The sequence below is a fragment of the Antedon mediterranea genome, chromosome 5, assembly GCF_964355755.1.
Source record: "Antedon mediterranea chromosome 5, ecAntMedi1.1, whole genome shotgun sequence".
Classification (NCBI taxonomy): Eukaryota; Metazoa; Echinodermata; class Crinoidea; order Comatulida; family Antedonidae; genus Antedon; species Antedon mediterranea.
The window spans coordinates 29,208,459-29,222,550 of NC_092674.1; the positions used below are offsets into that span (position 1 = coordinate 29,208,459).

Below are 14,092 nucleotides of genomic sequence, written 5' to 3' on the forward strand. Positions count from 1 at the left end.
TCATGACAACATGTCTCCTAACAAAACTTAACTCTTATCATTGTTTGAGAGGGGGTGGCGGCATTATCAATGTGAGATGGACCGGTTTACATCAATATCAGACGTAAATGAAGGATCCTCTTCCACTGCAAGAAATTACAGTCGCACCGATACACCACCTCCTGATATTCTGGATGAAGAAAATGTTGTATTAGCGAAGCGACGTGGTGGCCAGTTACTGACTACTGATGGACCACTTCTACTAACGAAGGTGGCACTTCCTCCAGTTAACTGCGGTGAAGACGACGACGATGATAATAACAGCGAATACGATTACAATGATGATGATATAACTAGGTTGCAGGAAGAGACTAAAGTTGAGCAAGAGGCACCCGTATCTGCTGCTACAAGTGATGTCAAGGAGGAAGTTTCTGAAACACGTCCACTTCAAAATACAGGTCTAGGTCTACTAGCAGAACCAATATCCGTCACGGTGGTATGTGGTATTTTCCCATCGCTTATCACCCTCACTCATAAGTTTGGTAAAAAAAAAATAGCATTAAACTAATGTCATTACACAGAGTAAAGAACAGTGTAAGAAGAGAGCACAACGCGAGTAATTTGATCTTCTTATGATTGGTGCGTTGCGCACTACGTCATTGTGTTGCGTCCAAATGGCAACAAGCAGCTTAATGGTTACGTTGATATAATAACCCAGTTTTTATTAATTAATGTTTTGTCTAGCCGAAAACTGGCATCGACAGATTCCGTGCGTTGGTGAATATGGTAAAAAATAACTTGAAATGGGCAAACGCGTTAGGTAGCCAAGACGACGACGCTAACGAAGTCCATCATGTTGAAGGCGAGGAAATGCTTACGTTTAACGTGGATGCATTTAAAGGTACTATTGTTCTCTATTTTATTGTCTATTGTCAGAGATTTTGCTTGGTAAGTCTACATAAATCTGAATCGCAATTGATTCAAAATTTGGGAAACATTATGTAACTTATGCCATTGTTGGTCAATAGTTTATTTGACTAAATTCTAGGGATCGACCCGTCGATAGTTTCCCCTTGCGTTGCGTCTTATCTGAATATAGGTTCAACGCAACACAGGAACGTAACGCAACGATTTGAGCAATCACAAGCGATGGATTATTCGAACTGTCGCTTGTGGTGATTGGTCAACTCCTCAACATTGTGTGTAGCGTGTTCGTGGAAATTTGATTTTATGTTCAATGTACATTCGAAATTTCAGCCAACGTCCAAGCAGTGAACCCACTGACGCCAGAAATCAAGATGATACTGTGCACACACTCATGGAATCGTAGTACCAGTAATATCAAAACAGTTTTTAAATTCCTCAACAAGGTAACCCACATGTTTTGCCCAAACTCTGATGTTAATTCCATTTATCTAATTGTATACTACTGAAACAATGTGTTATAACGCTTAAAGCTCTGTCTATCTCACATTCAAACTTTATGTGATGTGCCCATATAGACATGATGATGTCATATCACTACCATACTTGTGCATATCACTACCATATTTGGGCAGATCACACTTTTTTTTGTCAAACTAGTTTGATAGTGTAGACAGAACTTAAAGAAAATGTATTTTGATAAACATATTTGGGGCAAATGATTCATTTGTACATTTTTTTCCTAAAGCTGACGTTCTTTGATAAATATTCTCATACGGTAAAAATGGAGCTTGCTTCAGTGCTGTACTACGAGAAATTCGAGGAAGGCAGAGTTCTAGTGAAACAGGGACATCCTGGCCGGTCGTTCTACTACATCCTGTCTGGAAGCGTCATTATTGAAGTCACTGAAGAAGATGCTCGCACTGGTCAGTAAAGCTTTCTGTCTAGACTATCAAACTAAAAAAGTGAGATTTGCCAAAATATGGTAGTGATATCACCGTGTCCATTATGGGCTACAGAGTGTAGACAAAGCTTTAAGTTGATTTTCTTTGTAGGCCTATTTATATGGATTTATAACAAAATACTGTAGTATTTTTTCGGAGTCGTTCAAGTTTTGGTAATGTCCTCCTAATCACACTTCACACACTTTGGTTTGGCGTTTCTTATCACTCGATACGGATACTAGAACACTGACAATACATTTATTCTATAATCCCATGGGTTACTGTATAATGTCTCCTGACACAATAACCTCTTTAAAAATAAGCGCGTTATTATAATACATTATAATTTTCCTCTTTTTTTTAACGCACAGGTGAGAAAAAGACGCAGGTTGTAGGAGAGACGCCAGCCGGATCCGCCTTCGGAGAATTAGCGTTACTTCACGAAACCAAAAGAACAGCTACTATAGTGTGTAAAGGTATATAAAAACAGTTTATGAATGATTCGAACTGCGCATTAGATAATAGCGACATTTTCACGACTGGTCACGTGACTCGACTACGCAGCTACCGAGTCAAAGTCACTTGCGCATGCTCAGAAACATGCACAACATGACTATTAGACTCAATAGCGTCTTGATTCATGAGCACACATTTTATTTTGTTTTATGCAGGCGATTCTGAATTTCTCCGAGTTGATAAACCAGACTTCGATATGGTGCTAAGGAGGAGTTACCAACAAGAATGGGATAACGGTATGACAGCCTTGAAGTCGCTAATAACCTTCGAAGATTGGACTGAGGAAGAATTACAATCAGCCATAGACCGCTGCACATTTGAAGAATATCCTCCAAATACAGTAAGTGTAAGGAGAGTAGGCCTACGACACCTTGATTTGCATGGTAATTCCACAATAGGGCCTACGTGCAGACGCACTAGCCGATTCTCAAAAGCTTGTACGGGCGAATCATCGTAAACGTCAGCTAAAATAAGCATGCGTGTATCAATGTTTCCATCTTCCAAGCTCCTCTCTATGCCTGCGTATAAGCTTGAGCTTTTGATTCGCGCGAACAAATAATTGGCTTAATGCATGATTGAATTGTACGATACAGCATGCGAAGCACACGTGCATAGAACCTAACCTTTTTCCTTCCTTCCATGATACAGTATCATACGTCCAGTAATGGAACACATGAGTTTCTGTGTACGGAATCTTTCTGGAAAAATGTTTAGATGTTGAGACACGGTGCTGAAAATCGTGCTAAAACGTACCGCAAATGTAGGAATTGATCAACTATTGGTATTTTTAATTGTTAGGTGATTCTGAGCGACCCAGAACAGGCTCCTGATCACGTCTACTTCATCAAGTCCGGGGAGTGCAAGATAGTCCGAGATGTGACGTTAATAAAAAGTAATCTACCGTTTGGTCACGTCAAACTATCGCTTCCTCCGTATACGCCAGAAATGGACGTGGAACCCGAGTTTCTAAGTAAATATCAAGGCAATTTACACAATGCAACCCTACACATATGCACATTTGGAAAAGGACGATTCTTTGGCGTAGGTAATGTGATCAAGTGTGTTTTTATGTGATAAGAATGAATGAACAAACTATCGCAACGCAACGACGTACTGTGGCACAACGCAAGTGAGTTTACCATTCACAAGCGATAGTTCCGAAGATCCATCGTGATTGGTCAAATTACGTCATTGCGTTTCGTCTACGTGTGCAAAAACGATGGCCTGTGGCACAACGCAACTGAGTTGACCAATCACAAGCAATAGTTCGGAAGATCCATCGTGATTGGTCAAATTACGTCATTGCGTTTCGTCCACGTAGGAGCCAGACTTAAAGAAATAAATACCAATAATATGTTACTTAGTTGTTAAACATTATCTTGTTAGTTTAAGATTTTAATTTAAAAATGATTTTGGTTTTTAAGGCGAGGATCTTCGAAAAACCCACATCATTTCCATCGGTAAAGTTGAGTGTATTTTGGTAGCGCGAGTTGCGTTTCTTTTTCACAACCACGGAAGGTGTATCGCACCGATGAAACAGAGTGTCGAGGAGCTGATACCATCACGAGAAGACGCTTTTAATAGCTACATAGAAGGTATTAAATGGAGAAATTATAAACGTGGACTTGTTAAGGAGTTGGTAAACAGACGACACATACCAAATAACACGACGATGGCGGAAGTTCCGCTGGTATTACGGCGGGAAACTCAGCGGTGACATAAAAAAAACAACAACAAAATAAAACTACTTAATATACACCTATTGAAAAGAGTAAATAAAGTGTTTAAGTTGAAATCTGTAAATGGTTCTTTTTAGTATAACTTATAATTAAGAAAGTACTGGTAACATTTCAGATTGTGCTGGGTTTGTAACGTTGCAAAAAAGGTCATAGGTCAGTCACCATACAAAAAGTATCAAATATACAAAAGTATCAAACATTTTAAGATTCGGTCAAACATTAAATAATATCATACGGTTGTCTGTACTATTACTAAAATTAAGGAAATAGTTCAATAGGGGTTTAGGACAAATATAGGGATTGTACTTTTTGATGATGCATAAGATATAAAAGGAATTAGTTTAAAAGTACCTGCATCCTGTATCCTCGCCATGCCTTAACATCCTTGACTACTATGGTATATAAAATGAGGCCTTAGGTAACATTCAATTCAGTGAAGATGAAATCTGGAAGGTATATAGAGCTGTTGCTCCTGGCCGCTATCTATTTCAGCAGTGTACATGTAAACGCTTGCCAAGATTCACAATGCTATCGTCCACGTAAGTGTATTTTAATATAAATAATTTAATATTTTGCAATCTTACCGAAAAAAAAAATTATAGATCTCTAAAATATTTCTCGAAGGAAGATGAAAGTGAAAACTCATAGCGTTGAAAACAAATCGGCGTCGTTTGTGAATATAATATTTTGGTATTTATTTGCATCAGTAACTGTATAACACTTGTATATCTTTAAGTAAACCAGAGAATGGTGAGATTAGTGTCACTTATTTCTGAGTAAATTTGACTTTCACATATAGACCTACTTATCTTTTTCTTATCCAATTTACACAGACGAGCGGTAACGGTAAGCACAAAACCGCGTAGCTTGTCCCACGTTGAATCTGTATCTATCCTGAGCGGAACCGTCCGTCCGCTCCAAATTTTGTGTAGGTGGTCATAAGGAATAACATCGAGTCTATGTTTTTATTACCGTTACCGCTTGTCTGTGTAAATCAGCCTTTAGAGGGCAGTTCTGTTAATAATCTTTCGTCTTGCAGAAATTCTCCCTGACCATCACTGGAAACTTGATGGATGTCCAAGAGACAGGACTATTTGTAGTAGTAGCTGCAGCCAAGAAGAGCTTCCAGAAACAGTTGTCAGTCCAACTGGTATCAAGTCAAGATCTTTGCCAACAGTATACGGTCCAAATGGCAACTGCGCCGTGTACCTAGACCGAGCTCATTCAGATGCACTTGACTTCGGGGAATTCGGCAACACTTGATTGACCCGCTTAGAACTTTTCAAGAGAGGTTTAACCGTCAGTGTATGGCTCAAGATTGATACGAGCCTCAATGGCCGGATGTACTACGTCAGTTCTGGCGTGAAATCGACAGCAAGTCACGGTATATCCATTTTCGGAAGCAGGAATTTCGAATCGGTTCGTGATAGATTCGTTCTCACAGTACGTCTTAAAGATCTAAACCACAATTGGGAAGCAAATACTTCCGAACTCAAACGAAATGGTCGGTGGACACATGTAGCTTTTACATGGAGTCATCGCCATGGTCTCCGAGTCTTTATCGACGGACAAGCACTAGCGCTGGATAAATTCGGAACTGAAACACCAAATAATGATATCAACCAATACACAAGACTAACGATTGGTCGACCGAACAGTGAGAAGAATTATTTTGGAACCTCTGGCTTTTCAGATTTGAAAATATATTACCAACGCCTAGAGGATCATGAGATTGCAGAAGCCTTCACCAATGAAAGCCTTCTTAAAACTGTCGCCTAAACCAAGATGTTGTGGTTGATGGTCAATTTTGACCTTTTTATAAATCATGAATTAATTAAATAACAAATCAATAGTAACCATTATAACATATTATTCTTGGTTGATTTAAAACCTTTTCTTCTTGATAAAATAGTTTAAAGGTTTCTACGTTTCCACGTACTTTTTTGTTACATTTTCTCCTGTAATAAATTGATCTAATACAAAAGACAGAAGCAACCATGTTTGTTGTTTGATCTAATTAACGGAGATACTAGGCTAATGTAGTATGGAACAGACTGTAGGCTTATACAACATCTCCTTCGTCATGGTTAAATGAGAGAGGATTTGTATATGAGATCAATGTATCTTGCCGCCAAAGCCAGTGGTGTCACAGATATGAGCGCTCACTGGCTAAACCAAGGGGCCTCAGACTGAACAGTCCAAATGCAATGCAGCATTGGAGGTCCCCCAAGGAGTGCTAAACCAGGGGCCTTTTCCACGGCAGGAACCGCGGTTTGAGTTCGATTAGGTTCAGTGATTGACTTGACGTAGATATCCTAAGCACCACAACAATAAATCTATAAAAATCCGAGTCCGCGGTCTAGCCACACATATTATTATTAAAAACAACATGTTTGGATTACGTAACTTTAATTAGCTTTAAGCATTTCTAGAACAACATAAGAGTCCAAAATAAACAAAATACATATCTAATAATAATTAAAACTACGGTCGAAAAAATTACTTTTCCGTCATCCAATTGTGATGAAATAAAAAACATTTTTCATCCACATTTTTTTTCTGCTAAATTTATACTGGGTACATATAGGCTACATTTCAATAGAGCACTCACTAGTGTGCACACAAGATATACAGGATACCTTTCGTTATTGATATTTATTTACAGAATGTCCCATTTTTATAAAATTAATTAAAATTAATATTTATAATGGCAATAAGATACGGTAAATCTCGCAACGAAATCATTATTATGGGATATTTTCGAAAAACGCATGCGTAGAGTGAGGTGTGACTTAGCTAAGGAGTGACTTTAAATAGGCGTATGATAGCCGATTGATGTATAGTAGTCATATTCGATAGTCCATCGCTATGTTCACATTTAAATATTTAAAGCTCTATGGATATTATTAGTTTATTTTAATAATGAAATAAAACTACATTTACACAGTATTAACTTTGCATAATATTATTGTTTTTGTTATATTTACGTGTTTAATGCTATACTTTGTAATGTTTATATTTTTTATTTTAGATTGTAAAAGGATCCCAATGGAAATAAGCTGATAAGCTTTTTGGGCTATCCTGGAAAATCTTTTATAAATGTATTATTTGTAATGTCCGTAATTTATGTTATCACTTTGTATGTATTTTTTATGATGATTTTCCAAATAAATTCAAATCAAATCAAATCATATTCCGGATTACGAAAATACAGTTAACCTTATCGTTAAAAGGAACTGTACAGTCAGTCTATCCACTAATATATTAGAAAGGAAATAGCTACTACTTCCACTAAATAAACTCATTTCCATGTCACACCATAACATCCTTGATGCTATGGTATATAAAAGGTCATGCTTGAGAACCTTCATCTAGTGTGAATATTGACTATTGTTCCTACTGTAGGCCTGTACTATAACGTACGGCAAGATGAAATCTGGAAGATATATAGTGCTATTGCTCCTTGCCGCTGTCTATTTCAGCAGTGTGAACGGTTGCCAAGATTCACAATGCTATCGTCCACGTAAGTACGTGTTAAGGTTATCTCATAATGTAAGACTGAATTTTTCAATCATTATTAGCAAATAAGCAAATCCTGATGAACTTAAAGTTCCTGATTAAATCGTGTGTTGTTTTACAGAAATTCTTCCTTACCATCATTGGAAACTTGATGGGTGTCCAGAGGACGAGACTATCTGCGGCGGCAGCTGCAGCCAAGAAGAGCTTCCAGAAACAGACGTCAGTCCAACTGGTATCAAGTCAAGATCTTTGCCAACTGTAGACGGTCCAAATGGCAACTGCGCCGTGTACCTAGACCGAGCTCACTCAGATAGCATAGACTTTGGAGAATTCGCCAACACTTGTTTGACCCGTTTAGAACTTTGCAAAAGAGGTTTAACCGTCAGTGTTTGGCTCAAGATTGATACTAGCCTCAATGGGCGAACTTACTACGTCAGTTCTGGTGGACAGACGACAGTCAGCCGCGGTATCTCCATTTTGGGAAGCAGGAATGTTGAATCGTATGGTGATACGTTTGTACTCACAGTACATCTTAGGGATCTAAACCACATCTGGGAAGCAGATACATCGGCACTTCCATCAAATGGTCGATGGGCACATATAGCTTTTACATGGAGTGAGTACCATGGTCTCCGAGTTTTTATAGACGGCCAACTGCAAGCGCAGCATAAATTTGGAACTCCGCTAACAACTAATCTTTACCAATACACAAGACTAATGATTGGTCGACCTAACAGCGTGAGCAATTATTTTGGAAGCTCTGGCTTTTCAGATTTGAAAATATATTACCAACGCCTAGAGGATCATGAGATTGCAGAAGCCTTCACCAATGAAAGGTTTCCAAAAAAATTGGCCTAAAACAAGTTGTTATTGCTTAATTTCAAATTTTGTAGAAATAGTAAACATTAATAGTGATAATTACTGAAAATTATCAATAAAACAATAATATCTTTATAGTAATAACTTGAGAAATAATATAAAATATAATTTTGCAGTAATTTTCTGTTTCTTCTGATTTTGAGTTGTTTAGAAAAAGAATAAATCGATCTATATCATAAAGACATGATGTAATTATTATTGTGTTATTGTTTTTCTATTTAAAAAAATCAATCGCACCCACAAATCTGAAGGTACTTACAAACACATTTAAACTTAAATAAAGTAAATGTTATTAATCAATTCTTAATTTAGTTAATAATATTGATTGATTTATTTATTTATTTATTACCATCTTTACTGAGGGTAGCCTATCCAGTTCCTAATGGAACTGATCATTTAGGGCCCTCAATAAAACATACATACAGTAAAACACATAAAATATTGAATATTCAAATGACATAAAATAGGCCTAAAAATTTACAATGGTTATAAAATTCATATAAAAGTTAAAATCGTTGACAGATAAAATATATATATATAAAATACGAACAATATTAGCTGGAAATAAATTCTTTAAGTTCACGTTTAAAGGAAATAATATTTTCAGATTGTCGAATGATTTTAGGAATCATATTAAAATACATAGGCGCTTTATAACTGAAACATTGTTTAAAAATCTCTAATGAAGGTCGAGGAACAATATAATTACAATTAGAGATGGATCTGGTAGTTGGTCGACCTCCGGGCTGAGTCCTGGTTAACATGCGACTGATGTAATCCGGAATGGTATTGATGGAAGCCCGATAGGCGAGACAACCAAGTTGAAACTGATAACGTTGAGAAACGGATGAGATGGAAAGGGTGTTATCAATAAGGTGGGATGGGGTATGAGGGTGAACTTTCAAAATAACTCTTTTAGCTCTATTTTGAAGTTTCTGGACTTTAGCAATGAGTGGTGCTCGTGATGCAACATTCAGTCCCTGGGTAATCTGGTAGATTCAGCAGTGACACATACCAAATAACACGACGATGGCGGGAAACTCAGCGGTAATACAACAAGGATAAATAAATAAAACTAAGAGTGAAAACTCATAGCGTTGAAAAAAAGAATCAGCGTCGTTTGTGAATATAATATTTTGGTATTTTATTGTTAATATAACATTATCCTTTTAAGTAAACCAGGAAATTAGTTTGACTTTGTTCCCCAGTAAACTATCACTGTTCATATCTCATCCTGATTCAGTTCCGTTAGTATACTCTCTTGTGTTACAGATAAGAGTCTTCCCCACGAACACTAGAAACTTGATGGGCGTGTCAAAGAGACGTGACTATTTGTGGAGACAGCTGCAGTTAAGAAGAAATTTCAGTTGGTATCAAATCAGCATATCTTTGCCAAAAATAACAATTACGCCGTGTACATAGACCAATCTCATTCTATTTGTCTTTTTAGTCTCGTGCAACGCGACTCTACAGCTTACGATGTCGGTCGGTTAGTCGGTTGGTCGGTAAACACCAACTTGAGTTGATTAAGGAATAGAATGATAGAAGGAATTCAGAAATAGAAGGATATGAATCGACGGTGACATCAAACGATAAGAGCGCGCGAAAGCTTAACAAACATAAAGGTTGTTGAGCATGAGCAGTAAACAATTATTAGGCACGCGACTTGTATATTAACGACGGTTAATTAAACTGTGTTTATTTTGTAACATTGTGGACGGTCCGCGGTCTCTCGGTTAGAGTCATGGAAGCTTTGATCTCGAACTGATGCATATCCTTCCATTCCTTAATCCATGCTTTAGCACGAGACTACTGCAGCCATGCATGGCCTTGTTTATTAAGGAAATAAAACTATAATATATAATTATATAACTTTACATATTCCTGATTAGGCCAATAGCGACATATATCACCATCGTTAAAACGAACTGTTTATTCAATAGATTAGAGATACATTAGTTAACGTTAAATACTTCCAGTAAATAAAACCCTTTCCATGCCACGCCTTAACATTATTGATGCTATGCTATATAAAGTATCATGATTGGAAACGTTCAACCATTGCTTTCCGTGACTGCTGTTCCTACGGTGTAAAACAAAATGATACCTGGGTATGTGTTGCTCCTCGCCGCTGTCTATTTCAGTAGTGCCCATGTAAACGGTTGTCAAGTTTCACAGGGCTATCGACCACGTAAGTCTGAAGTTTATTTCAATTAATTTATTATTGTCTTAAAACCGAAAGGCCACATTGTTTCCATCATTTTAGAGCACGTGCTGTGTAGTGAAAAAAAACGCCAATTCTAGAGATCTCATGATAAGCTTATACGTTTTAAAACTGCTTTTTACAAGCGAAGTTCCTTGATAATTTTCTGTTTTACAGAAATCCTTCCTTACCATCACTGGAAACTTGGGTGTCCAGAGGACGACACTATCTGCGGCGGCAGCTGCAGCCAAGAAGAGCTCCCAGAAACAGACGTTAGTCCAACTGGTATCAAATCAAGATCTTTGCCAACTGTAGACGGTCCCAATGGCAACTGCGCCGTGTACCTAGACCGAGCTCACTCAGATAGCATAGACTTTGGAGAATTCGCCAACACTTGTTTGACCCGTTTAGAATTTTGCAAAAGAGGTTTAACAGTCAGTGTTTGGCTCAAGATTGATACAAGCCTCAATGGCCGAACGTTCTACGTCAGTTCTGGGGGACAGACGGGATCCAGCCGCGGTATATCCATTTTGGGAAGCAGGAATTTTGAATCGTATGGTGATACGTTCGTACTCACAGTATATCTTAAAGATCTAAACCACAGCTGGAAAGCAGAAACCTCGGCACTTCCACCAAACGGCCGATGGGCACATTTAGCTTTTACATGGAGTGAGTACCATGGTCTCCGAGTTTTTATAGATGGCCAACTGCAAGCACAGCATAAATTTGGAACTCCGCAATCAACTAATCTTTACCAATACACAAGACTAATGATTGGTCGACCTAACAACGTGAACAATTATTTTGGAACCTCTGGCTTTTCAGATTTGAAAATATATTACCAACGCCTAGAGGATCATGAGATTGCAGAAGCCTTCACCAATGAAAGGTTTCCAAAACAAATGGCCTAAAACAAGTTGTTACTGATTAATTTCGAATTTTGTAGAAATAGTAAACATTAATAGTAAATAATTACTGAAAATTATCAAATATTTGTAATCAATGAAAACAACAATATCTTGATAGTAATTAACTTGAGAAATAATATAAAATGTAATTTCTACATATTTGTAGGAATTTTCTGTTTCTTCTGATTTTGAGTTGTTTAGAAAAAGAAATAAATCGATCTATATCATAAAGACATGATGTAATTATTATTGTGTTATTGTTTTTCTATTTAAAAAAATCAATCGCACCCACAAATCTGGAGGTACTTACAACAACATTTAAACTTAAATAAAGTAAATATTATTAAATAATTCTAAATTTAGTTAGTAATATTGATGCAACATTCGGTCCCTGTGTAATCTGGTAGATTGAGCTGATACCTGTTTGCAAGAGAATCCGGTACAAATCGTCCACCAAGGTAGTGATGTCTTCCTTTAAATAACTCGGCACACTTTTTCGGAGCGGTTAAAGAGATGAGAAATTCTGGTTGGAGACCATCTGGATTTCCATTCTCAACATCCCAACCTAAAAAAAGGAATGAGGTAATTATTTTTTGAATGCATGAATTTGAAATAAGGGAAAAACGAATTAATTGTAATTGTTTGTATGGGGGTGGGTTCAGCAAATCATATTTCCAGACTGCACTGTTTCAACACCTCCCTCCTCCCTTCTCACAATCCCATGACACAATGCTGAGACAAGACGACACATAGGCCCAGCTTTTTTTTTTACAATCTTACCTGATGGTACATCAATGCTACATATTGGTATCGTCACCGTCTTCAAGGTATCTAAAACATCCTTAAAGGGCGCCCTCACTTCACCTTTGAAACTGAACCCGAAAATTGCATCTACTATGAACATGTAGGTCTTATTCATGTCATCTGACTGTGGAAGGCTGGATACAAATGGGATGTCCATCATAGAGCACTGTGTGGTCAGGTTTTGGAAAAGCTCTCTTGATGGTCGTTTGGGGTAAAATATTGTCGGACGATAACCCTACAAAACAACAATAGATTTTCCAAGCAATTAAAATGTTTTCAAAAGTAACTTACCTGTCTACACTACTCTATAAAACTAGTTTGACAAAAAAAATGATATGCCTAAATATTATAGTGATATGCTTAAATATGGTAGTGACATCATCTCCATATCGGCACATATCATTTTTTGTCACATAAAGTAACATTAAAGAGATAGCTTTAGTCATTAATACTGTTTTTTGACTGTGACATTTATAATTCTCTCCCAGGGTCCCAGTGGAGACCAGTGTTTTTGTTGACTGATTGGGCCACCTGGTAATTTAGAATATATAAATGATAAATAAATAATTGTTTGGAGTAAATTAAAGTAATTATCTTATAAGTAACTTACAAATAGTTTTAAATGGCGTGCACACACTAGTCCGTCACCACCATTATTTCCGGGTCCACAGCAAATCAAAACGTTGCGACCATTTGTAATTGACGTGTTTAGGGGATATGCTTGGGCGATTGCTGTTGCGCAACTCAATCCAGCTAGTTCCATCAGCTGATCAACACTGAATTTGTATTCGTTAAACAGTAGCTGGTCAATTTCAGTCGCTTCATCTTGACTAAATAAATAAAATAAATTATAATACAATATTATCGTAAAACAATCTAGTGTAATTAAGTCACTAGTAAACTAAAATGAGATGGCTCACAATTAATTATTAAATATTTATAAAACTTTATGATTTTTTGATCAAGCAGGTTTGATAAATTTGACCAAAAAAAGTTACATACCTCAGAAGTTTTAAAGTCTTAGATGTTGCCATAGTGGTGGATGAAGTATTTAAAAATTGTTGCTGACAAACTATCTTTGGAAAAATTCTTCTAAATGTTGTCAATGAATTTCTGAAATATTTTCTGGAGACAAGAGTCTGAAAAAGATGTTTTAGTGATTAGCTAAATTGATAATGCAGTTAAACTACATGTGGGTTTATTATAATTATTTCTCTTTTGGCGTCCCATATACTACATAGGCCGAACCGACTCGGTTGCAATATCAAAGTAAAATGGCAGCGATAGCCACAGCCTCATAGATTTCCCTATCATACCAGCCTTCGTACTATTATATCTACTACCAGGCCTACGTGTTTGATTATTAAGGCATTTCAATTAAACTGTAATAGGTGTAAACCAACCAAACTAGGCCTATATAGTTTCGTCAGAAAAGCAGCCATAAAATTAAATAAAAATCATTATTTTTCGACTTTAAAACCCAATAGACTTTAGCGACCACGACGAATTATTACTCTTATCGAAGTATGTATGGCACGCATTAACCGCATAAATTTATAAACGACTTTATATGTCTCTACTAACCATGGACCTCCAAGTACTAACCATGCAAAAGTGATATCTAAAATTAATTAAAAATTGATCACAAAATTTCTTAACTTTCCTTCATTTAAATGT

The 14,092-nt window shown here is 36.9% G+C and overlaps 3 protein-coding genes across 3 annotated transcripts; 2 read left to right on the forward strand and 1 right to left on the reverse strand.

The window, feature by feature from the left end:
• Nucleotides 1–76: 76 nt before the first annotated feature.
• LOC140049906 (uncharacterized) lies at nucleotides 77–4,115 on the forward strand. Its single transcript, XM_072094860.1, has 8 exons — nucleotides 77–475; nucleotides 724–880; nucleotides 1,237–1,349; nucleotides 1,652–1,829; nucleotides 2,219–2,323; nucleotides 2,519–2,703; nucleotides 3,162–3,408; nucleotides 3,788–4,115. The coding sequence occupies exons 1-8, from the start codon at nucleotides 77–79 to the stop codon at nucleotides 4,078–4,080; spliced, it is 1,677 nt and encodes a 558-aa protein (XP_071950961.1). The 3' UTR covers nucleotides 4,081–4,115.
• Nucleotides 4,116–7,456: 3,341 nt separating this feature from the next.
• LOC140049419 (adhesion G-protein coupled receptor D1-like) lies at nucleotides 7,457–8,675 on the forward strand. Its single transcript, XM_072094296.1, has 2 exons — nucleotides 7,457–7,625; nucleotides 7,743–8,675. The coding sequence occupies exons 1-2, from the start codon at nucleotides 7,532–7,534 to the stop codon at nucleotides 8,477–8,479; spliced, it is 831 nt and encodes a 276-aa protein (XP_071950397.1). The 5' UTR covers nucleotides 7,457–7,531; the 3' UTR covers nucleotides 8,480–8,675.
• A 3,192-nt stretch (nucleotides 8,676–11,867) lies between these two features.
• On the reverse strand, nucleotides 11,868–13,929 carry LOC140049420 (NAD(P)H-hydrate epimerase-like). Its single transcript, XM_072094297.1, has 5 exons — nucleotides 13,819–13,929; nucleotides 13,418–13,554; nucleotides 13,026–13,245; nucleotides 12,392–12,650; nucleotides 11,868–12,176 (listed from the first exon to the last, which is right to left on the reverse strand). The coding sequence occupies exons 1-5, from the start codon at nucleotides 13,855–13,857 to the stop codon at nucleotides 11,971–11,973; spliced, it is 861 nt and encodes a 286-aa protein (XP_071950398.1). The 5' UTR covers nucleotides 13,858–13,929; the 3' UTR covers nucleotides 11,868–11,970.
• Between the last annotated feature and the right edge of the window lie 163 nt (nucleotides 13,930–14,092).

Bases quoted from the DNA above. Each gene is read 5' to 3' on its own strand.
- LOC140049906 (XM_072094860.1), top strand. From the start codon at position 77: ATGGACCGGTTTACATCAATATCAGACGTAAATGAAGGATCCTCTTCC. The intron at 881-1,236 runs GTACTATTGTTC...TCGAAATTTCAG, and splicing joins TAACGTGGATGCATTTAAAG to CCAACGTCCAAGCAGTGAAC. The intron at 1,350-1,651 runs GTAACCCACATG...TTTTTCCTAAAG, and splicing joins TTTTTAAATTCCTCAACAAG to CTGACGTTCTTTGATAAATA.
- LOC140049420 (XM_072094297.1), bottom strand. From the start codon at position 13,857: ATGGCTGCTTTTCTGACGAAACTATATAGGCCTAGTTTG. The intron at 13,555-13,818 runs GTTGGTTTACAC...CATCTTTTTCAG, and splicing joins AACTATATAGGCCTAGTTTG to ACTCTTGTCTCCAGAAAATA. The intron at 13,246-13,417 runs GTATGTAACTTT...TTATTTATTTAG, and splicing joins AAGACTTTAAAACTTCTGAG to TCAAGATGAAGCGACTGAAA.
- LOC140049419 (XM_072094296.1), top strand. From the start codon at position 7,532: ATGAAATCTGGAAGATATATAGTGCTATTGCTCCTTGCCGCTGTCTAT. The intron at 7,626-7,742 runs GTAAGTACGTGT...GTTGTTTTACAG, and splicing joins TTCACAATGCTATCGTCCAC to AAATTCTTCCTTACCATCAT.